Genomic DNA, 23,945 nt, shown 5'->3' with positions numbered 1-23,945 from the left:
GAATTACTTGTAGGTGTCATTTGATGTATTTCTGGTAACACACACGACTGATGCAGTCATATTGTGCTTGAAAGCTTCTAACCAGTAGAAACAGAGGTGAAATTTGACAAATTTAAAGTCAGCCAATTCCAAATTCCATCTATTGAAATTTCAGGCCATGATAGGAAAGGAGTTACCTGGAATTATTGGGTGCATTTCAGAGGAGTTGTCTCACCTACGAGCGCATCTTCCAGTGCTGATTTCAAAGAAGCACTGGCAGCATCTTGGTACATCTTTTTGTGTGTTTATTGATGACTAATGTGGTCCTTGCCTTTCTTTCATTCCTGTATGCTTACCATCTTTCAGAGAGTAATTCCAGTTTTAAGTAATTTAAATCTCACTGTGGGAGGAATCGTTGTACTGCAGAATAGAAATACATTTTGCAGGTTGTTTGTTTGACTTCTTTTATCTGTAGTGACGTTGGTCTTCTGTATTTTGGAGTGAGGTCAGATACAGATACGTTCATTGAATTCATATTTTTACCTGAGGACCTAAGCAAATGAGCTTTCTGCAATATGCTGCTCCCTGTTTTTTCCCTTCCCTTTAAATTCATTCGCCCTGTTGGTGAATTCAAATCAAATAAACCTAAGGGGAATGCAAAGACACTGTGTTTTTTCGAGTATCATGAAAATGGGATCTGGGCAAAGAGGAGAGATTCACTTAGTGACCCAAATCTGGGAAAAGTGCATCATGACCTTTGTCCTTAGCAGACATCTGAGAGTGAGATGTGTGACTCACATCTCTGTTCAAGGAATATTTTCCATGTATGATGGTAAAGTTACCCCTTTTTTACTGCAAGCCCAAAGGAAAAGCTTGCTTTCCATGGACCTTGTGGACACATTAAGACATCCCTACTGCATGAGCTCCAGCATCTTGCACTGAAATAGGCCTGTAGAGCCCTGGTAGCCCCAAGATGTTCTCTGCCATTTCAGGTGAACACTTGCTTTTCCTTTCCTTCCATCCTTGTTCTTTCCCAAAGCAAATTACAAACATGTGAGAACCAAGTTGGTTTTGTTTTGCAAAGTTATGCGCACTTATTGTTTTAAGTTGTAGATAATCCCTCTTATTTAGTTTTGTCCCTCTAGCCACATAAGTACTGTAGGATGAAATTTGCTGCAGCAACACTTGATGCAGAACCTTTCAGCTAAGCTGTTTGGTTTCTGCAGCATAGGCTATAGGAAGAATTTGTAATTAGAGTCTTGTGAGCTGATTTGCTGAAGATAAACACTGAAGAGTGGACTAGTGTTGAATCAAAAGTTATATTATGGATTAGTATGCTTTCTTCTCTGTAAGGTAAGTGTGTAAGATGAATAGCTACCAGACATGGTTTAGAGAGAAAATGGCAGAAAACCCACGTCACTGTATGAGTCAAATACAAAATGACCATGAACTGTAATTTCCTTAAATTTATAGCAGGAGTCAAGTGTGGGAAAAATAAAGAATACATACAAGGAATGGGATTGTGTGTAGTATTTGGTTGGTTTTTCCTTTGCTACTGTACATAATTAGCTGAGCTCTACTTTTACTTGCTGATTAGTCTGGTGCCTTTTTGTTAAGGATCTACGTTTTGTCAGTAGAGAAGTGGAAATGACAGATTGCAGTGATTAGAAGCAGGTACATTTTTCCTTTTCTTTTTTTTCCCATCAAGAACTTGTGGTTGCAGATTCTTTGAAATACGCAAAATACAGTCGGGTCTCTGCCAAATCCAGATCAATGTTGTGTCCCACACTGTGGTCCCATGCATTGCTGGTGGAATTGCAGCATGTACAGTATATTTTACCTCTTATTTTAAAATAACATGGGGTTGTGTCTGCGGAAACACACATCACTTCCAATTTCCAAGGCCAGAGTTGAATGGAATCAGAGGGTTGAATTGCGTCACCCTTCCCCTACCAATTTCATCTCTTTTGAAATCAATGAGAGAGCTAAACAGTGTCATGCTCTCTTTAGCTTGACTGGAAATAGAGCAGATGGTGATTGAAAGGGTAATAGAGTAAGCCTAATTCCTGAACAAGTGCACTAAAATAATAAAGCTCTGGGATGCAGAACAAGAAAGTTTGGATTTGGTTTGAGCATTGATTGCTGGAACATAATTTTTTTAAAGCATTTCTTGCATCTGTGTGAAAGCTACTTGTGGGAAGATTGTGGGTTTTTTGTTTTGATTTTTTTTTCCCCCCACAAAACTTGGGCAGAATTAGTTGTTGGTAATTCGTATCTGTTGCACTGGATTTTTGTATTAAGTATAGAAATTTTATAAAGATTCCACCTCTATTCCAAAAGCCTTGTATTTGGAAAACAGAGATCAAATTGAGACAGTACATAAACAAATTCATAGAGGAAAAGGATGTTAGGGTTTAAGCAATATGGAAGGTAGGTTGCCTATAAAGGGCTAATCTAATAAAGATCGGCTGCAGCACATGTGATCGGACACACAAACACAAGTAGAAGAATTACTGTTTAAAGTGCATGTATTTTCCTGAAGTGAAGAGAGGTGCTGCAGGCAAAATCTCCTTTTGAATCGTTCATAAATTCAGGACCTGGGACAATTCCCCAAGGATTTAGAGGCGTGGGTTTTCCTGGGTCAACAGATATCCCTAGTTTAGATACTAACTTAGAAATGGTAATGCCCAACTTTGTACTGAAGAAAAACCCTACAAAAGTTCAGAATTCATGTAAGGAGTTGGGTAATGAGGAGAGGATCAGAAATTCCTGATTCAAAAGCACTCTCTCTAGGATTTATTTTCACTGAAGAGGACTCAGAGATGAGGAGGGTTGATAGAGAACCACAAAAGGTAGATGATGACCAAACTAGAGCTAGAGAAAACAGGATTTCCCAGCAAATTCAGCAGATAGGAATCCAAAGATAATTGAGGATACAAAAAGGGTACAAATAGCTAGGAATAAGTTGCCACACAGTTGACTTCGGTCATATGTTCTGTTTCATGCAGGCAGTAAAGGTACTGTTGCTGTATATGTTTGTTGTCAGCTTTTCAAAATGACAGGATCCCTCAGAATCACTGAGCTATTGTTGTAACTAATAATTTATTGCTGTGTATGGATTTTAAGAACCTAACTGAACAGGAGGAATGTCTTCTTACAGTGCAGCTCGCTACAGTACTTCTTGATTGTTGACTATTGCGTTGGTTACTCAAAGTGTAAAACAGGGCACAGATGGAAATGTTTTGGAAACGTTTCTGAACATGAACAAAAAGTTGGATGGCTGAGAGTGAAATCTCAGCAACGGCCTTCTCTTCTCAACGAAGCTGAAATGTCAAGGCTGCTCAGTGGGGAAGTAATTTGTATGTGTTTGGCCTAGCACTGAATTCCAAGGTCTCGTTGACTGCCCAGGAGCAGCCTTGGATTTCTGTGTTCAGCAGAGATATCACAAAAGATTGACTTAGGAGAGAGGCAGGTCCCTTCCCACTCCAAACCTTCATTTCAGGAAGAAGATGACATCCTACACTCCCAAAAGATTGTGATCCATCTTGAAAGCTTCTGGGTGCCACTTCCCTTTTCTTCATATTCAACGACTGTTGATTTCCTGATAGAGTTAACCTCTTGGAATAGTGATAACAACAAATTGTGACGTGAATGCCAGAAATTGTCCTTCTGATTTTGTCACTGTGGAAACATAGCTGCTAAGAGGATGCTTGATAGAGCTAAGCACAGACTCCCTTGGCAACTTCTGTCTACTGGCGAGAAGTGCTTTCTGAGCTGTAAATCTGAGTTCACCTTGGTGACCTGCTTGACAACTTGTCTTGGGAAAAGGTTGAACATCTGTCTGTGGAGTGGTTGGTTTAGACTGAGTAGCAAAGATTCATATTGAGCATAAGTCACGAGCAGTCATCTGGAGGTTCTCCCAGAGATGGCCATGTGGCAAGCACTGTCACCCAGTGGAGAAGTTAATGTATCTGAGGTTCTTATCCTCTTCACTCGTTACACTTGAATCTTGCAAGTAAATTAATACAATTTTTAAAACTTCTCAGTGGAACTTGCTGTTTTGGCACCTCACAGTCTGCTAGATCTTTGTGCAGACATGGAGGAAATCAGCTGACTTGTTACCTTTTGCAGCGTACGTCAGGCATCAGCACAGGAATAGGGAGGAAACGTTTGTGAGCAGAAGGTAGGACGTAGACATCACTGCATAAGAAGCGGTTGTATCTGGTCACACTCCTCCAGCGTTGGCCAAATTTGATATATGAAAGAAATGGCATGTTCTCTTTATTTTCCATCGTTATCTTTGCTGTTCCTAACTGTCCTGTGTCCTGCCTTAATGTTTTCTATTAAAGTACTTCTGCCTTACTTCCATCTGTATTTTTCGGTGTGATTCTTGTTCTGCAGTGTGAACAAATCCTTATCCTGTGCACTTGCTCTGTTGGATATCATTCCCTGTGTCCTTCAGACTGCAATTAAATATTTTATCTTGTACATGCTGCGTAAATTCTGTCCTTCTGAGTATTTAGTGCTTTTCCCCCAGAATAATTCCTTCTTTGTTAAAGTATCTGACTTAACGGTGCAGTGGTAACATTTGCACAGAAGAGCTCTTCTGTTCTCCTCCTAAGTTATTGCATCTGGTTGGAAGGCAATTTTCATGAACAACAGAGGCAGTAGCTGTGGTCCGGATGGCAGCATCTCCCATCACAAGGTGAAGAACTGACATGGGTTTGCTGACAATCCAGAGGACAGGACACTTGCTTATGGATTTCTCTGCCTTTGTACAAAAGTATATTCTGTGAGATCTGGAGATCTGACTTCTGATCATCACCAGCTGAGATGCTTCCAGCATCTCCTCTGTGTTCCCATGATAGGACTGACTCCCACACTCCTAGGAATTTGGGGATAGTTTGTGATGATATTTTGCCATCTCTGAACTTACTCCTCAGTGTTGGGCAGGTTGGGTGGTGTGTTGCTTGTGGAGGATTTAAATGCTAGCCTTAGTCAAAATATTTAAGTGCTGAAGTGATTTGGGTTATGCTGTTTTGTGTATAAAGCTCAGGGCTTCGTAATGCATGATGTGTGAAGTGCCTTGTTATGTCAGCATTCTGGCTTTGTTTTTTCAGTATAAAAGGTAGCTTTTACATTCTATTAGGAAGTGAGTTTAGGAAGTTTCTGAATTTATTAGCTGCTACGGATAGAAAGCTATGCAATTCACATGGAAGAGCTGCTCCCAGAATTTAATTTAGTAATAAAATCTCCTCATATTCTGAAAGTGTTTAAAGATTTGTTTGTTGGTCATGGGAAAAAAAATATTCTGCTATGAACTACTCCTTTCCTAGTAGATTTCTCTGTTTCACATCTTCACTTGTCCATCATTGCTAAAGGCACTTAATGAACACGAGTTCTGTTTTGTACCTTACCTGGAGCCAATCCCAAATTTGTTTGTAAAAGCATGATCATCTCCGTAACATTCAGTCAATGCCAGAGACTTAAGTACCAAAGGTCAGAGTGACTGTGAGAATTGAGTAGAACAGCACTTTAAAAGTCACTACAAGCAGATAGGAATTATTCTGGATTTTAGACTCATTAAAATCTTGCTTTGACCTTTTGACTTAAAGAGGAAGAAGGAAAAAAAAAACGCACAGAAAACCCACTGCCATCTGTTTTTAAGAGTTGAGCTGTGAATGTTTTCAGGTTCTCTTGGGATCGCTGAGGGCATCAGTTTCCAGCACTGCCATTTGTATCAATGGTTTCTCAGAAATCCATAAGATGCTGAGATGCTCTCAAAGTCTCTTTGTGGCTGGTGATCACTGGCAGTTGTTCCTATGGGTTGTTTCTCACGTAAACCAGAGGGGCTCAATAGGGGTATATCCTAGAGGCCAGGCTGGCAGTGGTGCCTGGTGGTGTGTAGTGTTTTGTAGATCATGACTCTTTAGAGGTGCTTATTGTTTGGATAGAGAGTTTTTCCTCTTTTCAAGTCATTGCAACTTTCCTGAAGTCATATTCGTGGCTGGTTGGAAAACTGCTGCTCGGTGCCCTGGGGACTTGTCCTGCTCTCTTTGAGGTACGGAATTCTGATTCCTTTTGCCAGAGACTTTTTATAAGGTTATGTTGAAGAAGAGACCTTTTGAGAAAGAAGAAGATATGAACTGCTTTTAAAAAAGTGTAATTAGTTGTATTTCGTTGGCTGGAGCAGCATCATATGATAATTTAGAAACTTTAGTTTCCTGGTAAACAAGATAATGCATTTATGCTCAGTTGCGCTGTGCTTTGAAAAAGCAAAATGGCCCTGGGGCACACAAGTAAAATTTAAGCACTCTCTTTGTTATTTTAAAATAACTGAAATAAAGCACACTGATTTTCTGAACAATAGCTTGGCTTCCTGTGCTTGAAGAGTAACCTCAGCTGAGAATTAAAGCCACCCACCTGTATCTTCAGACTCCCGAGCAGACAAATAACTTGCTGTTCCCACAGTTCCACTTGTAAGTTTTGTGTTAATCTCTTCTCCTCTTCTCCATATTGCTCTTTTTTTTTCTTTTTTTTTCTTTTTCTTTTTTTCTTTTTCCTTCTTTGCTGTCATTCTCTCTGCCCCTGTCCCAACCTGAACGCTGCCATGCCTGGACCATCGATGTACCCATGTAGTACATGCATGTCCTGAAGAGAAACAGATGCTTGTGCATGGGTCAGATCTTTCATTTAAAAGCACATGCTGATGATCTGCAATGATCCTTAGCTACTTCCAGCAGCTTTTTCCTACTTCTGCTAGATGCTAAGCACTGCTTTGCAAATAAGTGAGCAGCACCAGCTACCCCCAGGGCAGAGAATGAGGGAGAGCTGTAATTATTTGCTGCAGGAGTTTGGCCTAACCTCAGAAAAGTCAACTGCCTTTAATTGCTGGAAGCAGCTGGTTGTTTTCTGTCTGGAGCAAATTCTTTGCAACCTGCTTTGAACTTTCCTGTATCTCCCTAACTGAGAGGTAACAGACGTCTCCAGAAATAGTTGTTAGCACAAGAAACTTGGTGTTGGATTTGAAGTTGACGTAACACTCTGGTTGATTGTATTCTCTCCTGAGAAGGGTGATGAGTGAAGGTGAGATGGAAATAAAGGAGTGTGTATCCATGTGCTGGAGAATTAATTACCTGTTGCTGTCTTATCCTCAAGGAGTAGCATTTTTAAATTCCGTGGTCCAAAAATTTACATGTGCCAGAGTACGAAATGAATGTGCTTGGCCTTCCCCTCTGTGTTTGTGACCAGGGTGCTGAAGATGGAGAAGGGTTTGCTGCCGTCGTGTTAACTCACTGCTGTTCTGATATATTCAACCCAACTTTCTGATTCCTGGAGCAAGTTCTTGATACAGCTTGCTGGGTTGACGGTTTTTATGGAGCGTTTACAGACTCAAAGGTCTTTCTCCTTTCTTCCAGTTCCTTCTTGGTAATCCTTTTTGTTTAGAGTTGTCTTTTGTACAAAAAAGAAGAAAGGTCTTTGAACTCTTTTGCTGTAGTACTTGAGATCATCAGTGAAGAAAAAAGAAACAGCTTGTTCTTTGTTCTTCTGTTAGGTGCCACACTTGAACCATTGTCCTTTGATTTTTAGCATCGTATCAGTGTTACGCACACAGGGTTTTGGAGTGAGTTCAAACAAACCGGATTCTCAGATCAAGGAGCTGAACCTTCTCTAAAGAAGCACAGCATTGTGCTGGGGGTGCAGCTTTGCCATTTGGTAAGCATCCGGAGGAGATCCAGGCTTCAAGAAACTTGGAGAATTTCAGGTCCGTTTCATTCTGCCATTCCAGCCACTCATGCTGTGGTCAGCAAAAAAGGAAATGGTCGTCTCTGCATGTAGTGTCACCACAAATGCCATCCATCCCTTTTGCAGAGAGTTTTGGCCTGGGAGTTTCTTTGGTCAGCGATTTGGCCAGCTATTTCCCTCTTCATACTTGCAGACCTCCTTTAAAATAATATTCCCCTCTGCTATCCATCTCTGCTGCCTGGTCTGCCTGTGCAAACTAGGCAAATAGGTTGCAGTTGGCCAATATACCACATGTTGCTCAATTCTAAACTGCATTGTCTATTGCTAATTGTCTCCCACTCTTTAGATTCATAGTGATGGAGTTCTGCACCCACCTTCAAATGAAATGATTTTAAATGAATGAAATTATGAGATCCTGAATGAAAGAAGCCTTCCGAGCACCTTGTTACAATAGATGCTCTCTTTTGCTCTTGCTTAAGTGTATCAGCTATATGAAGTGTCAGGCTTAATCCCCCACATATTCTTAAGTAGAAGCTCTAAGAAATTAAAAAGGTCATTAAATTAGTAGTGTGTATCTAGTTTTAGGGCTTGTTGTGCAGCTTTAGGTTCATTGTAGAATTGTAAATTGGGTCAGACAAATGTGTGGTTTGTAACATACACCATTCTGTGAGAAATTTAGATTGAAATGGAGATGGCATGGAGAACTACATGCCAAGATACGAAGCCTATGTTTGCTAGAGAAGTAGATTTTGTCATCAAAATGCGTATGGAGTAGGCAGTATAGCAGTGTGTAGTGTCTGGTCCATGCATTGCCGACCCTTTCCTCTCTGTGGCAAGACTTTTTAAGTGTGGGAGGGTTTAACTCTCTTTTCCTTTCATTCAAGGCACATATTCTTTTTTCCTTGGGAAATAGCATAGGACTTACAATGTGAAATGCTCCTTCTGTGTTTGTCATAAAAATTAACGAGACTAGAAAAACTGTTTGTGGACCTCAAAGAGAATCCTAGTGGAAGAACTTTGTAGATGGAGAAATACTATTCATTTTAATTGGCAAATAAACCAGGAGAGCAGTAGAGAGCAGGTATTTCTGTGCAGGCTTAGGCCGGTATTTTCTGCAGCACATCCAGGGGAAATCAGATTAGTTGATCGCTGTCTGTATCTTCAGTTTTTCTTGGTCTGAGTTTGTTGGGGGATGAGGGAAATGGGGTGATTCATACTTGAGCAAGGCAAACCCAAGAGCTGCCAGTTTGCATTATGTCAATGTATGTAACAAAATATTTAGATAGAATTTCCATTAAAAGTTCAAAAGCAGGGGGCTCGTGCTGACCCCAGCTTTTAGAACCTCTGGTGGGAAACCTGAGTGAAATTCAACTCCGCACGACGTGTTTTTGTTGGCCAACTCCATGTTTTATTATCTCATGCAATGAGATCTTTTTTGGTTTGTCAATTTTCTACCGAGGACAAAAAGTTCATGTATGTAACAGCGCACATATTGAATTAAAGTGCGATTAAAGGCATGATGTAATGACCCCCTCTCCTTTCCTTTGGTCAATATTTGCCTGCAGGGTCAATACATTACAATATTGACTTCAAAGTGTTCAATATTTTTTTACCTTCTGAGTGTGTTGGCTTCAAGAGTGTGTAATATTAGACCTGTCGGTTGAACTGTTAGTCTAAGACTTACTGTTTAAGTAGTTTCAGGCTTGGATGCCTAATCCACGTAGAACAGCTTTCAGGGCATCTGATAATATCACAACACAGCTGTAGGCAGCTTTCTGAGGTGAACCATTTAATCTGCAGCCTTTTCTCCCAGCTTTCTGAGTGGTGGAATTTGTCCCTTGGTGTGCAGTGGGATTATTGCCCTCTCCTCCTGCTGCCATGATATTTACTCTCTGCAGGACTTTCCAGCAACTATAGGTTATGTGGAAAAACCTAAACCCCAGTGCTCCCATCTTCCATGTGATTTTCTGCTCTATCAAGGGTACGAAAGCAGCAAGAAAATACTTCAGAGAGTACTTTGTGTATGTAAACACAGCTTAATAAAACTGACTGGAGGAGCTGTTGCAGGTTGTCTGGGAAAGTGGTAGAATCACTGTCCTTGGAGGTGCTCAAGAACCTTGGAGGTGCGGCACTGAGGGACGTGGTCACTGGGTCCAGTGGGGATGGGTTGGGGTTGGACTTGTGATCTTAGAGGTCTTTTCCAAGCGTAATGACCCTATGATTCACCTCTTCCCATTCCTGCTCTGCTGAAATCCAGCACTGTTACCCATTGGGTGCGCACCGAGGCAGATACACTGCATAGTGACATCAGCTATTAACAATTTGTCCTTCAAAAATGTGACACTTGAGAGAAAGGCTTTGATAATATCCTTCGCAAGGTGTATAAACAAACAGGATTAGAACCAGGATGGTATCTTATTATGCTGTCTTTTTGGGAAAAATAGAAGAAAGAAAAAATATTTATAGATACCACAAAGTTAGTGAATTCCTCTAAAGAACTGAATGTTATAATTAGGAACCCGCCACACTTAGAACTATTCTACAAATAAGCACCTCAAATCTAGTCTCGTTCTTCCAGAGAAAACAAAGGTCAATGGGCTCCTTTGAGGATTAGCAGACCAGAATTTTTTGGACTGAAGTACTAATTACTTCCAAGGCTGAGGATGATCGCTACTTCCAAAGTCAAATTATTGCTGAAACCTCACAATAAACTCAGTAATGCTCCTCTCTAGCCTAACTTTTGAATTAAGATACTTTTAGAGTAGACTGTAGTTGCAGGACAAAGAGCCTAATCTGAGGATAAAGCAGGATAACAGGGAGAATATTCTTGTGGAAGGCTGCATTTCTGCATAGCCTGATACTAAATTATTTAAGACTTCTGTGGACATCAGCAACAATTTGCACTTGACCCAGAGAGAATTGGAAGCAAGTACAGCTCTGAGATCCCAAGGCAGGCTCAAAACTTGTGTCCTGTACTGCCTGGGGGGTTGCAAGGTGGGGTCCCACATCCCATATCTGGCAGCAGAGCTCACTATTATAAGCTCTTGGCTGTGAATACTTAGCCACATGGTTTTTAAAGGCTTGCACGCATCCACCACTGCCTGAGCGCTCATATATGGATGTGGGATGAGGTAAGCTGTGGTCACAGTGGTGGTGAATTTGGTAGTTCTGAGAAACCATAGTTTTCATCTCAGATGGGAAGAGATGGATGGAAATACCATTTTTGTGAGCTATAGGCATAGCATACGGGGGAGAAGGGGAGTCAGAGTATTTACATAGAATAATACAGAGAGATCAAAATGCGAAAGCATTCAGACTTGTCAGAATGATAAACAGATTTGTGAAAATCACATTGTCATTCTCCTTTCCTTTTCTTTACTGTCTCCCTAGCCCTGGTGGTACAGCTGGTACAGGACTCACACATCACAAGAAATGTCTCCCAGAAGTGATCCAGCAGAAAATGCTGTGATCATAAAACTGTTTGTTTTTATTTTTTAATAATTTTCTTTTCCTCGGAAAAGTAACTTCTGGATTGAATTATTCCCTATTCCCCAGTTCCCTCAATGCCTGAATTTCTACCTGCAGCCTACTGACTTCCTTGTACGATTTCAGGGAACTTTGAAGTGGGTGTTCACATTGCGGATGTAAGCTACTTTGTACTGGAAGAAACAGCACTGGATAGAGTGGCGAGCGAGAGGGCAACGAGTGTCTATTTAGTGCAAAAGGTAGGAACAACTTTTCTTCTTTTCTTCTGAGCACTGTTTTTTCCTTTTACCTTTGCAAGTTTGTTTTCAGATGTCATCAATCAAAGTCTGGTTACTATTGCAAGAAAACTACAAAAATTGATGAACTGGTGTAGTCAAACACAAGACTTAATGCTATGCACTGGCTCAGAGCTCATGAAAACAGCAGTGCGTGAAGCAGCAATCCATGGGTAGAAACTCAGGTATGCCAGAGCTTGGTAGCTTAGGAGCAGCTTAACTGGGAGGGCTCTGCGGACCTGGAGCTAGTTCAGGTCCCATAGCTTTAAAGCTATGTTTATATCATCACAAGCTGGAGATAACCTTGACACGGCCCTACTTGGTTTCTCTGCATTGCTGTTGCAGGCTCAAAATTTGCAGATCATAGGATAATATAATTATTAAGGTTGGAAAAGGGCCAAGGTCACCAAGTCCAACCCCAGCTGACCCCCATCCATGCCCACTGACCACATCCCTCAGTGCCACATCTCCACGGCTCTTGAATGTTTCCAATGACAATGACTCCACCACCTCCCTGGGCAGCCTGTGCAGATGTACCACCACTATTTCTGAGAAGAAATGTTTCCTAACATCCAACCTGAATAGCGATAGCGATGGAGATAGTGGTAGTGATGGAGAGTTTTGTCATCTCACTTCTTGAGGAACCACAGTATTTCAGTTTTCTTTCATCTTGGTATCCCACATATGGAGGAGTGATGCTTTCTCACCATGTACTGAAAAGATTTTTTTTTAATTGTCGAGATTTTAGTACAACAGAAGCAAATATTAAACTCACTTTTGAAGTTGACTTGTAAACCGTAAAAAAGTTCAAGTTTGAGCATAATATTAGAGCAGAGGAAACATCCGTGTTTCATCCATGGATGATTATTTTTGTCTCATTTTTAGGTGAACATGCAGAAACCTTTTCTAGCTCACGAACTATTGCAGGTACTGTGTATGAATTGAAGCCAGGAAGCTTGGCTCTTGGCTTCAGGTAGTAGAAGACCTTACCAGTGCAACCCTTCCTAGATGTTGGGGCATCTTTGTTGATATAAACAAGCACATCCTAATTGCTGGGTTGTGTGGAGCAGCCATGAGAGCAGCGCAGAAGTGTCTGAGCTGGATTGGTCATAGTTGAGACCAAGGAGTGACCTCACTGAATGATCACCTTGCCAGAGATTGACTTCTCCAGGAGTGGGGAGCAGTGTGTATCTCACAGAAACAGCAGTTCTTGCACCACAGTCTTCCCAGCCCTGCAGTCTCTCTGTCAATAAGCCTTTGGCTCTGTGATGCTCTGCTTCCACCTCTGGTAGGGGTGATTCCATAGCTGTCGCTCACCATGTCACTCGTGCTTGAAGGCATGTAGTTTTTTGGAAAGAAGGATTTTTTTTTAATAAGCATTTTTGATGAAAATGTAGCTAAATTCAAAAGTTAATTGTTCCTTCTAAGTGCTTTTTTTCCCCAAGCCTGTGTGTGTGATGCCTACAATAAGTTATATGTTACCTTTTCACATCCATTATCTCCAATTGCTTTTCACCTACCTTGGCCTCTCAGCCAGGGATAGTGTTTTGCCCCCTCTACTGCCTTGCAGAGAATGCATTTTAAGAGTACAAACCAGGTTAGATTGTTAAAGCACAACGTTGGTCACTATTTTAATTGCAGTAGGTGAAAAGGAGCAAGAGGATGGGCAAAGGAAAGCAGCCAGCAGTCTGAAAACAAGATGGTAGTGTGACTCTTGTAGAAAATATGCTTTCCTTTGATGGAATTGTTTCCTAAGACAGCTGTGATTCTGCTAGAGGTTAGCACCATGCTAATCCTCCCAAAGAAGTTAAGTAAGCCACATATTTAATTTTCCTGAGACATGTATCCAGAAGGGGAGTTATTGTGTAATTGCTAGCGGTCTATTTAATAAAAGTCAAAAGTTTTTGAAATAAGAGTGTATCAAATTTTAAGAAGCGAGAAAACCTAAACAGTTTCCTCTTTTCTGGCACATCCCTTAGTGTTATTTTAGGTGTGAAGCAGCTCGAATGAGAGGTCAGCCATAAATCTGTGTAATATTTTATTGGTACTATTTTATACTCGAGATCAAAGATGTGATCTGTAAGTCTATCTCCGTGCTGAGTCCCAGGGCTTCGAGACATTCACTTCTGACACCAGCAGGTTGTCGGGGTGTTGATATTTTGATAATCTCAGGCTGAGTAACAAAGAGTTGCTCAAAATCTGAATTCATGGAAGTGTTGATATAACTCTTAAGCAGAAATCTTGGCTCATAAACAAATTGCCTATTTCCTCTGAGTGTCTGTTAGTGTGTAAGCAATAGGCTTGCTGAGCCCGCCCCATTGTTAGACCTTGGCACCCTCCTCCTGGTGCTGGGGTGGGCGCTCCTGGTTGATGCAGTCCCTCCCCATAGGATCCATGGGAGAGATGAGGTCACCCCAGGAGTCAGCAGTGGTTGTACCAACCAGCAGGGCAGTTGCAGAATGGGATTATTTGAGACGAGCAAAACTGTCTGTGTGGCTTTTGAAAATGAGGAGTTTGTTCTCTTTTCCCTGCTGGTCTGATTGATTTTTTCCTCCTCTGTTCCTTGCAAAACTGCTCCACAAGTCCAGTGAGCAGAGCCGCCCTGGCTACTGGGCTCTGCACTTGGCCAGTGAGTGTCGTGGCTGCAGCAGATGGTTCTGATTTCAGAGGCAGTGTGAAGTTTTATCACCCCGGTATTTATGCTCCCAAGGAACAAATCTAAGGCTGGAAATTCGCACTTGGATGCTGGAAATGCTTTGCTAGCCTAAGAGGCAAAGCAAAAAAAAAAAAAAAACAGCCCAAAGGGCTCTTGCAAGCAGGAGGTTGGATAGATGTTTCTGTGCCTGAAATGACTCCTCCATCTGAGGTCTAACTGTTAAGTACATTGCAGGCCATGGTAAGAAGGCCAGGTGTTTTATAAGCCCAGGGTGACGGTGCTGTAGGAAACCCCCTGCAGTGCCTTGTCCAACTTTGGCTTTTCCCCTGCCTGGCTGTGCGAGGGGCTGGCAGGGCTGGAGCTCTGCTGCTCCGGCCAGGTACAGCAGCAGTGGGCCTAAGGAGATTTCACACAGAGAGAAATGTGGTCTGATTTGAAATGCAGACTTGCAACTGTGAGCCTGGTGGATATCAGCCTTTTGCTGGAAGAAGTGCCCATTTCGTATCCCTTGGGTCCTGCTAGGCTGGTGGGAAGAGATGATGTCTTTTATTGGTCTGAGTGAGAGATGGGCTTGGAAACCAGACAGCACAAGCCTTTCTACAGCCCTTGATTCTAGGATATGTTCAGTAAAAAGGATTTCCGAGGGCTGCAGGTCCTTTATTTCCATGGTGAAAGTTTTTTCCCTAGCCCTTCTGGACTGCTCTAACTGCACTTCTAGGTCCAGCTACTTTTACGCACCCCCTGCTCCCAGCTTTTTTGAGGTGATGCCATGCAACCCTGCTATCTTGTAAAACTTCCATGGGCGTTACAGGCATGCTTAAGGAAATCTCCTCTCATCCTGCGTCTCTTTCAGAAAGAGATGAAAATAATCCTATTGCAGCAGTTCCTTCGGGGCAGCCCCTGGGATAACATCTCACTCTCTGAATTTGACACAATTGTGATGTCTTTGTACATTAAATGCTGGGCTTGCAACTACTAAGAATCCTTTTTGACTGTGACTGAATCACACTGAGGATCAGGCCAGAAGAGGAAATTCTTGCTGTCTTTGGAGACTTCTTGCCTGGGTTAAGTTGCTTTGACTGAAGTTTCTCCCCTGCAAAACAAGGGTGACGTGGGTTGGAGCTTCTCCTTTTAACAGTAGGTTTGTTATAGCTAATTTCTCGGTGAGCACTTAGCACTGTAATTATGATCTGAGTTAAAGCTTTGCTTGTGTTTCACATCATTGAAAGCCCTTCTGTAGAATTATAGCCTCTTGAATTGGATATTAATCCTGCTCAAGTACACTTAAAACACGCATCCTGTTGTTTCACTCGGGCTGTTCTTTGTGGACGGGCTTTCATGTTTCATGTCGGCGTTTTGCTAGCAGACTGTTATTGCCTCAGGAGAAGTGAAGGGAGAGGATGTGCAAAGGCATGAAGATATTCAGTAAGTACAGAACATCATCTCTGGGAGCCAAAAAATTAATCATAAGGCAAATGGGGAGAGATGGAGGCAGATGCTTGTAACAGCATCCTTAATTTGGATGGGAAAGGGTTGGGAGCTTTTATTAAATTGCCAGCACGTTGTTCACTGTGACCTGAGCTTCGGGGTCTCATGGAGGTCATGGGCAATCCTAGACAGGCAGGGATTTCCGATAGTCTAGAAAGCTATTTTCTCTCCTTTCTGCTACGGGCTGGCATCGCTTGGGCTACATTTATAACCCCATGGCATGGGCCCTTCCAGGCAGCATGGCAGCCCTCACGTACCAAATCTGTCAGTTATGAATGTATGAGTATTGTTAATGTGCTTTGCACAACTGGAATAACAGAGCTGACAGCCTTTGTGTTGCGGGAAACAGCTTATCATAATGTGTGCCCTGTGACCTCCCAGCTGAACCGGCGCTGCTGATTCATGTTGAAAGGGACTCCTTGATAGTTGGAGACCGTACAGTTAACCTCTTGGCATTAATATACAGTGCAATTAGAATGGATTTATGGCCATCACCCGGTGCCAAACCACAAATGTGATTAAATATTTTAGGAGTCTTTCCTTCAAAGCAAAAGGTAAATATCAACTGTGTGCACTTAAGGAGAAAATGGGCGTCTGAGACTTTTTTTTCTTCTTCTGTGTTAAAGAGCAGTTGTTTCCTTCACACCCAGATGTAAAGCGTTGTCTGTGAAATCACCAGATCCGTGAGACAGAGTTTGGAAGAGCTGGGGTTGCTGCTGTTCCTGTGCTGTGTGGCGCACAGTAGAGCAGTCAAAAGTAAGGTGAATTAAATAGCTGAAATATCTTTGTGGCAAACTTGTGCAGAGCATTTCTCTCCGTGCTTGTCTGGAAAGTACCAGCCCACCTTACCACCCAGAGTAGAACCAAGAAGCAGGTACTTCTTCTTTGAGGGCACTTACTGCTTCCTTATAAAGGTAAATAATGAGAAGAGAAATGAGAATGTTGAGCTATAAATAATTAGGTTTGCTTCATTAAACTGCTTCTAAATATTGGCTTTACTTCTGGCTTCACCTGGGAAATAACTCAGGGAAGGCAGAAAGACTTGGAGCTCCTCAGCTTTGCTATAGTGTGAATATGTGATGAGGCACTGGCACAGGCTGCCATGGAGGTGAAGGAGTCACCATCCCTGGGGCTGTTCAGGAAATGTGGAGATGTGGCACTGAGGGACGTGGTTACGGGCATGGTGGGGATGGGCTGGGGTTGGAGTTGACCATCTTAGAGGTCTTTTCCAACCTTATTTTCCATGATTGTACATTCTGCACTTTTGCTTTGCTGCTGCAGTCGTGTGAGTAATACGTAGTTTGGAAATTCAGTGATCAACAGCTGCAATATTGATTGGTTGTAAGGAATTAGAGCGCAAGCGAAAACATCTCTGCCAGGAATTTCTGTTGGCTGACATTCTGTTCAAGCAGAGCTTAACACAGGAAAATAGTAATTGTTCTCCTTCTGTTTGCAAACACCGTGTTCAGTAGTCACAGAACAGGTGCTTTTGTTTATCTCCCCAACATCTATGCATTCCTGTCTGTGCTGCAAAGCACAGCTCAATCCTTATTAGAGCCGTGCACGCTCCTGTGATGCATGGCAGAAATTTCATTTACGCTTTGCAGAAAGCAGCCTCAGACTTGCATTACTTGCCTGGTGCAGTCATTAGTGGCAAAGCAAAAGGTGCAGTTCCCAAATCCAAGCTCTTCAGGTTCTTACTGACACCACGATGCTTCTTCAGCACTGAGTTTCCTCTTCTCTTCTAGGTGATCCCAATGCTTCCCAAGCTGCTCTGTGAGGAGCTGTGCAGTCTCAATCCCATGCGAGACCGGCTGACGTTCTCTGTGATGTGGAAGGTGACTCCAAAAGGCAAGGTAAGTCAAGCAGCAAAGCAGGCATCCTGCTCATCAGTCCTGCCTCAGTGGCCAGAACCTAACCTTGCAAACAGAGTGGTAAAAATGCCACCCCATAACTGCCAGCTGGATAGCAAGGGACTTATTGGAGAGCAGTAACAGAGGATGTAGGACTGTCCCTATATCTTGTCTTACTGATGACTGCAAAAATCTCACAACGTGGTAGGAAAAGGAAGAACATTTGTATGAATGTTAGAAATGGAGGATTTCCAGCTCCATGCCAGGTCACTCATACAGTTAATATCATGTTTCCAGCAGTCAGGCACAGCTAGTAGTCTGGGACAAGATGTTTCTCCCTGAATCCAACCCTGCATTGTGCTTGCAGGCAGTTGTGCTCTGTGGTGGATAAGGATCCCTCTGTGGTCTCCCTGGTAAACAGAGTCTTTTATTCCTCATCTGTGCTGCAAATTACATTGATACATGTAGAGTGTGATAGCTTTTCAGCAAAGGCACAGCTCCATCCTCTACATGCTGTATTATTCCTGGAGATCAGCTGTGCAGCAAGCTGCCTTCAACTCTCTTAATTTCTCTCCCTTTCCTACAATCTTAGTAACAGCCCGGCAATCTCCTCTGTGGTGATCGTTGGGTCCATGCTGCCCTAATGGATACTGAATCTTCTTTTATGCTTTAACAAAATGTGGTTTCAGTCCTGTATCTGTGTCTCTCCAGCTCTGGCACTGAAGTGGATTTTATTTGTTCACCGTGAAAAAGATTCCGCTTCCTGTAGCGGCAGCATGATTACTCCTGGGACCTTCTAATTGTTGCTACTTGGTGGGGCTTTTATTGACTCTGAGTGCTCTTTGGACAGCTAATAGTCAAGTCTTAATTAAAATAAGCTTTCAATTAAATTCTGTCTCTTATTCCCTGCAATGTACCCACTGTTTGCTTTTCAAATAGCATTTGTACTGACCCTGTATGGCCAGTAAGGAGGTAGGAGGACCGCAGCACCAAGCTTTGCCTATGGAGGTGACTGATCCCAGCAGAAGCAGTGCTCTGGGACACGACCTGGGGAAGCAGACTGCATGCAGGTGTCTGAGCAGCCGGGTTTCTCCTTGGAGGCTTTGCAGGGATGGCAGCCTTGGCTGAAGTCAGTTGATGCAAAGAGGAGCTTGTCTCTGAGGTGGGACAGAATAGTTCTCCTGCGTTTCCCCTCTGAGCTCCCACTGTCAGTGCTCCAAAGCAAGTACGTCCAGAGCCTGTGCATCTCCCAGGGAAAAGACAGCAGGTTCCTCTCCTGAATGCAGCTGTTAAGTTGGTAGAATTTTTGTTTATTGTTTCTTATAGAAAAGTAATGCCAGGCTCAGCTTTTACATTCTGGAGTTGTCATCAGGAGTGTAACACCAGGAGTGTAACAAAATTTTGCCTGAGCAGTACTCCATGTAGCTCCATGGACTCCAGTGGGACAGTGTGGCGTGATGTGTCTGGGATGACTTTCCAAGGGCAAAGGCATTAGCTGTATTGCTGAGCCTGTGCTGTGGTTCAGATGCAGAGCTGGGCGTTTTTAGGAACAGCGTGGCACGTTCCTGTTTGGAACCTGTTTGCAGTCAACAGAAAGATATTACATCTTTCTTTATATATTATATTACAAACAAACGATGGAACTCTTCTTTTTGTTACTGTCTGCTGATGTTTTGAAGCACAATCTGAATGTAGCCTGAGATCTGACATTCTTGTTCTGTTCCTGGGGCTCAATATGCTGCATCTCTCATCTTACAAGGAAGTGAGTGGAGCTCTGAAATATTTGGCCTCCTCTGAGCAAGCAGAAAAATAAGATTTTGTTGAAAGCTTCAAGTTCAGGCAGCAAAGTGGAAATCCGGTTCATTGCCTCCTGCTAGGAACAGAGCAAGTTCTTGGAAATCAATGACCAAAAGCACCGTGTATCTTCAGACCTGGCTCGCACTGCTAGCCCAGGGACTGGAGAAAGTGCTCCTTCTCAGAGAGTTTGGCACACGTGAGCTGATAGTGCCATTTGGTGCAGAAGTTAATAGCTGGAAGTGCAGAAGTTAATAGCAGGAGATGGAGCAGCTGACAGGAAATAGGAGCAGCATCTGAAAGCGTTTGAACAGCAAGTTGAAAAGTGTTGCCTATTGCAATTGGAGGTTCTGTAGAAGTGCTCAGCTCAAGTGAAGGCTGCTCAGCCTTTCTCAGCAAGGAACCTTCTTGGTGCCTGACTACCATCCCTGCACTGTAAGTCTGAAGTAACTGTTACCAGCTAACTAATAATTTGAAAAGTCAGTCTCAAAGTGCAGATCAGCTTCTTCCATATCACAGCCCTTGGTTGTTTAATAGCAGGAGATTTTGGGTATCTGGCAGATGTCATCTGATGTTGCTGACCTTCCAGATATGGATCCCTCATCACTGCAAGAAGCCTAACCACACTGAATGGGATGCAACAGAGCATGGAGCAGGTGCTGCCAGGAATTTTGCAGCACCTTTCTGACCAGCTTGGTGCCTTTATCTTCCTTTGTTTGTCGTTGTGTGTAGGTAGGGGTCACACACGCAATAACCATGAGCTGAGGATCTGAGCACTTCATATCACAAGGTACCACTTGCTGCATCCTGTCCATCAGGACACTTTCTTATTGAAAATGAGCTTAAATGTCCTGAGACTTTCAGAGATCTGAGCTGTACTGTACTTACGGTAGGGGGCATGGGGAGGGAGACAGCAGAGATGTCTTGGGGATTCAGTCCTTTCTTTTTAAGAGAAAAAGCAATGTCCTTGAAGAGTCTGTTTTACAGATGGCTGTGCTTCACAGACACTGTCACTTGCAGGATTTACCTTATTCTCTTGTGCTGATGAAGTGGTAAGGTGGTACTTGTACCTAACACAGAATTACAATTCTCCACTCATTGGCTGAGTGCTTGTGCTTTGAATGGTTGATCACAGGCTGCATCCCTCTCCAGAGCCCTGCCAGTGCTCTTGACTTTTCTGAAGAGCATTCAGCCCTTTGTTCCTCTGCACCTTCTCGCTGGTTAGATGAGCTTTTGAGTTCTTATATATCCCTTCTGCACTAAGGAATAATTCTGAATCGCTTCTTTCACACTGGTTTTCTCGTATGGAGCTTAAAATGGGAGTGACTTCTGCTTAAAATTTTGTAAGTGATTTTTCCATGATTTTCCTCTAGATTCTGAAATTATTTTGGGAGCTTAAAACACTTCCTGGCTTGAGTTTGGTCTCACACCATAAGCTTATTAGGAGAACTAAGGGATCAGTGACAGTCCATCTTTCCTCCAGACCCACCAAAATCCTATTCATGCACTTTCACAAGTGCCAGGCAGACGCTACAGTCCCTGTAGCTTTGTGTGAATGTGACCACACAGCAGTCCTTTAGGGCCAGCCCCTCGTACCCAATCTCCAAGCAATCTTCTGTTTTCAGATAAGAGATCCTTTTTTGCATGTGCAGGTATGTCTGTCTGTTGCCACCCCTGCATTTATTGAGCTTTGAGTCTGCTAGCTGGTTTCTGGTGTAGTTCTTTATCAAAGAGGGAATCCAGGTAGGGGGAGAAGACTGGGGCCATTTCCAGTGTGAGAGAAAGACTATCATGCCTATACACATTGCTAGAGAATCTAAAGAGCCTTCTGGTTGCTTCAGTATGAGAAGCTTTACTCAGCAATGAAAATTAGTGGTGAGGTCTGTTGTCATTCTTTTCACTGTTGGTACAACCTCTCAAGCTTTTGTGCAGTGGAAGCCTTTAGACCTGCCTGTACTTTCCTGTGTTGCAGATCCTTGACGAATGGTTTGGGCGGACAGTCATCTGCTCCTGTGCAAAGCTGAGCTACGACCACGCACAGAGCATGATAGAAAACCCCACGAAGGTGTTCTCACCTGAAGAACTGCCCCCTATCTCCCCTCAGCACTCAGTAGCCGAGATCCAGCAAGCTGTGCTGAATCTGCATCGCATCGCCCAGCACCTCCGCAAGCAGCGCTTCATCGACGGTGCTCTGCGCCTCGACCAGGTGGGATTTGCTGTTGTATTCCTTTAGAATTTCCTGATAGAATAACAACTCCAAGGGAAAGGTAGGCTGGAACAGGAAGGTGAGGTGGTGTGCTAATGGTGTCTGGAGAATGGTATCAAAATGGTGTCAAAATATAAAAACATGCACCAAAAGCACCAGGTAGGATGAAAGGAAACAAATAAAAAGCTGTGTTTTGAGGAGTGGTCCATCTTCCAGTATTATTCAGAAACCTGAAACTATAGCAAACTTGGTAAGTAACTGGTGCAGCAAAACCAATCTCAGCAGTGTCGTTTGGATATCCATAGTGCACATCACACTGTGAACAGTTATCCTCCTCATTTATTGTGGTGCTTGCAGTACTTGTGTTTTCCACTCTTTCATAGCAGTTCTCTGAGAGGGAAAATGACTAGAATGTTATCTAAGCTAATGTTTATAAGTGAGTGTGGTTCAGAGGGAAGAAATGTGAGTGAGGAGGTTTTGTGTCTGGGACAATTTGAGTAGCCTTGTATTGGTTGTAAAATAGAAATGACACACACAACAAGTAGATCCAGTTATTTTAGATTATCACAGCAAAAATACTCTGCATTTGAGGTTCTGCTGCTCTGAGGTGGCTGTGGACAGGTTTTGTGGATAGGAGATTCCTGTAATTTATAGAACCCAGTGGCCTTCCCGACCAGGAAACAAAGTCATCTCTTGATATAAGGAAGCTCTATTGTTTCATATTGCAAAAGGAGCATGAGTCAACATAATTGTATTGCTGAGAAAGAAGCTAGCATACCGAGACGTATAAACAGGACTATTGTATGTAAGAGGTATGTTGCAATTCTTCCATTTTATTCAGGGCTGTAGTATTGTCTCCAGTTGTGAGAAAGCATGGTCTGATTGTAGGGAGGGAGAGCAGCCAGTGTCTGTAATCGGTGAACTTCCTTGGCAGAGCTTATGGCTTAATCTGGTGGAGCTGCTGTAAAGAGGAGGCAATGCAGTGTCACCATTCCAGGACAGACAGGATGAGACATCTGTGTTTTGAATTTCAGAGATGGGGGTTATACTTTAAGATGAATGTTCTGGTGTAAGAGTTGTGGTGGCCAGGGCTGTTTTGCCTGCATGCATTGAAGGTCCTTAAGGACTGGTTAGAAGCTCACAAGTAGGCCTGGAGACAAGAGCTTTTGGTCAGGGTCCTCCTTTGCTTGAAAGAAGCAGTCTGTTCCTAAACTGTTTTTGGAAATCAGACTCTCATTTTGAAATCATGCGGAGATTGTTTAAAACTTTTTAGGAACAGATAGGAATAAATATCATTGATATTTATCATGCAGTGGCTAATAAGCTGGGCTTTTGTTTCCAAGCACGCTGAGTGCTAGAAAAATGCAGTTTGCATTATACAAGTCATTACACAAGCTTAGTGTGCTGAACAGACACCCTATGTGCTTGACTTTAGTACCTGTTATCAAACTAACCTCAGGATATGTTTTAAAACACTTGTGATATTTTAAATGGGAGGATTTGGCCAGGGAAGCATCCTGTTCCAGTGATACCCCATAACAGATTGGCAGTGTTTTGTTTTGCTCTGTGCTGTTGTGGAGGAGCCATGAAAGAGGAAGTGTTGAAGCATCACTTGTGAGATTTGGGTTAAAAGCCACTTCTAAAGGGGCTCATTCCCAGTCAGCCTGCTTCCTAGGTGGTGTGATGAACTGAATTATACTTCACAAGAGGCATTTTACACTGTACAGAATCTGTCTCCCCTGGCAAGAATGTCAGGGTGAAAGTAATGGTCCTTGAGAAGGAGTGTATTCTAGTTCAAGGAATACTCTCACTGTACTTACCCTTTTCAAGTGCTGCCATGGTAGCTACATTTGATAAACTACGTCCTGCTCAACGCATGGGAAAAGCTGTTAATGTAAGGCCTGAATAAAAGCAGTATTTGAGGGGTGTGTATGTGGACACATCCAGTGTATGGTGGTGGGACAAAGCAGTCTGTAACCAGGAGTAGAATGAGATTAGTCCGTCTCCCTTTGTTTCCCCACTTTGAGTTCCCATGGATGCTGCTCTGATCTGGGTCTGACTTCCAGCCTCAGGGGTGGGCCCGAATGGGAAACGCACCTTTCTAATCTCTGGACCTCTCACTGATTTCCTGTTGAGTAATGTAAATCCTGAACAATGGAAGACAAACTCCAGCAGGAAACTGGGGGCAATGAATTATCTGATTCCAAATAAATATGTGAGGAAAGGAAATGATCGTCCCATAGTATTAAGGGAGGGGGTGGCTGGGCATGGGTGACTCCTGCGCTTTTTTTCTTTCCAAGGGATGTGAGCCCTCTTCCTATACATTGCGTTATGTTTGAGTTCTGCCTGGGGGTCACTCCCTACTGAACAGTGATGAGCTTTTTTCCTAACTCCCACCCTGCCATTTTTCAGCGTGACGTGCTCTTGTGCTTCCTGTTAGTATGAGGAAAATCATTAGGAGA

The 23,945-nt window shown here is 42.9% G+C and overlaps 1 protein-coding gene across 5 annotated transcripts in view; it reads left to right on the top strand.

Annotated features, from left to right (window-relative positions):
* The window catches only part of DIS3L2 (DIS3 like 3'-5' exoribonuclease 2), a 165,795-nt gene that overhangs the window by 91,930 nt on the left and 49,920 nt on the right, over window positions 1-23,945 (top strand). For all 5 annotated transcript variants that reach the window (XM_048954573.1, XM_048954574.1, XM_048954578.1 and 2 more), the window contains 3 exons: window positions 11,338-11,450; window positions 17,379-17,486; window positions 21,250-21,483. In XM_048954573.1, coding sequence (XP_048810530.1) covers window positions 11,338-11,450; window positions 17,379-17,486; window positions 21,250-21,483 — 455 coding nt within the window. The remainder of the gene's footprint in view (window positions 1-11,337; window positions 11,451-17,378; window positions 17,487-21,249; window positions 21,484-23,945) is intronic.

Source organism: Lagopus muta, chromosome 9 (genome assembly GCF_023343835.1).
Source record: "Lagopus muta isolate bLagMut1 chromosome 9, bLagMut1 primary, whole genome shotgun sequence".
Taxonomy (NCBI): Eukaryota; Metazoa; Chordata; class Aves; order Galliformes; family Phasianidae; genus Lagopus; species Lagopus muta.
The sequence above is the reverse complement of the archived record's forward strand: the minus strand, read 5'-3'. Positions and strand labels throughout refer to the sequence as shown.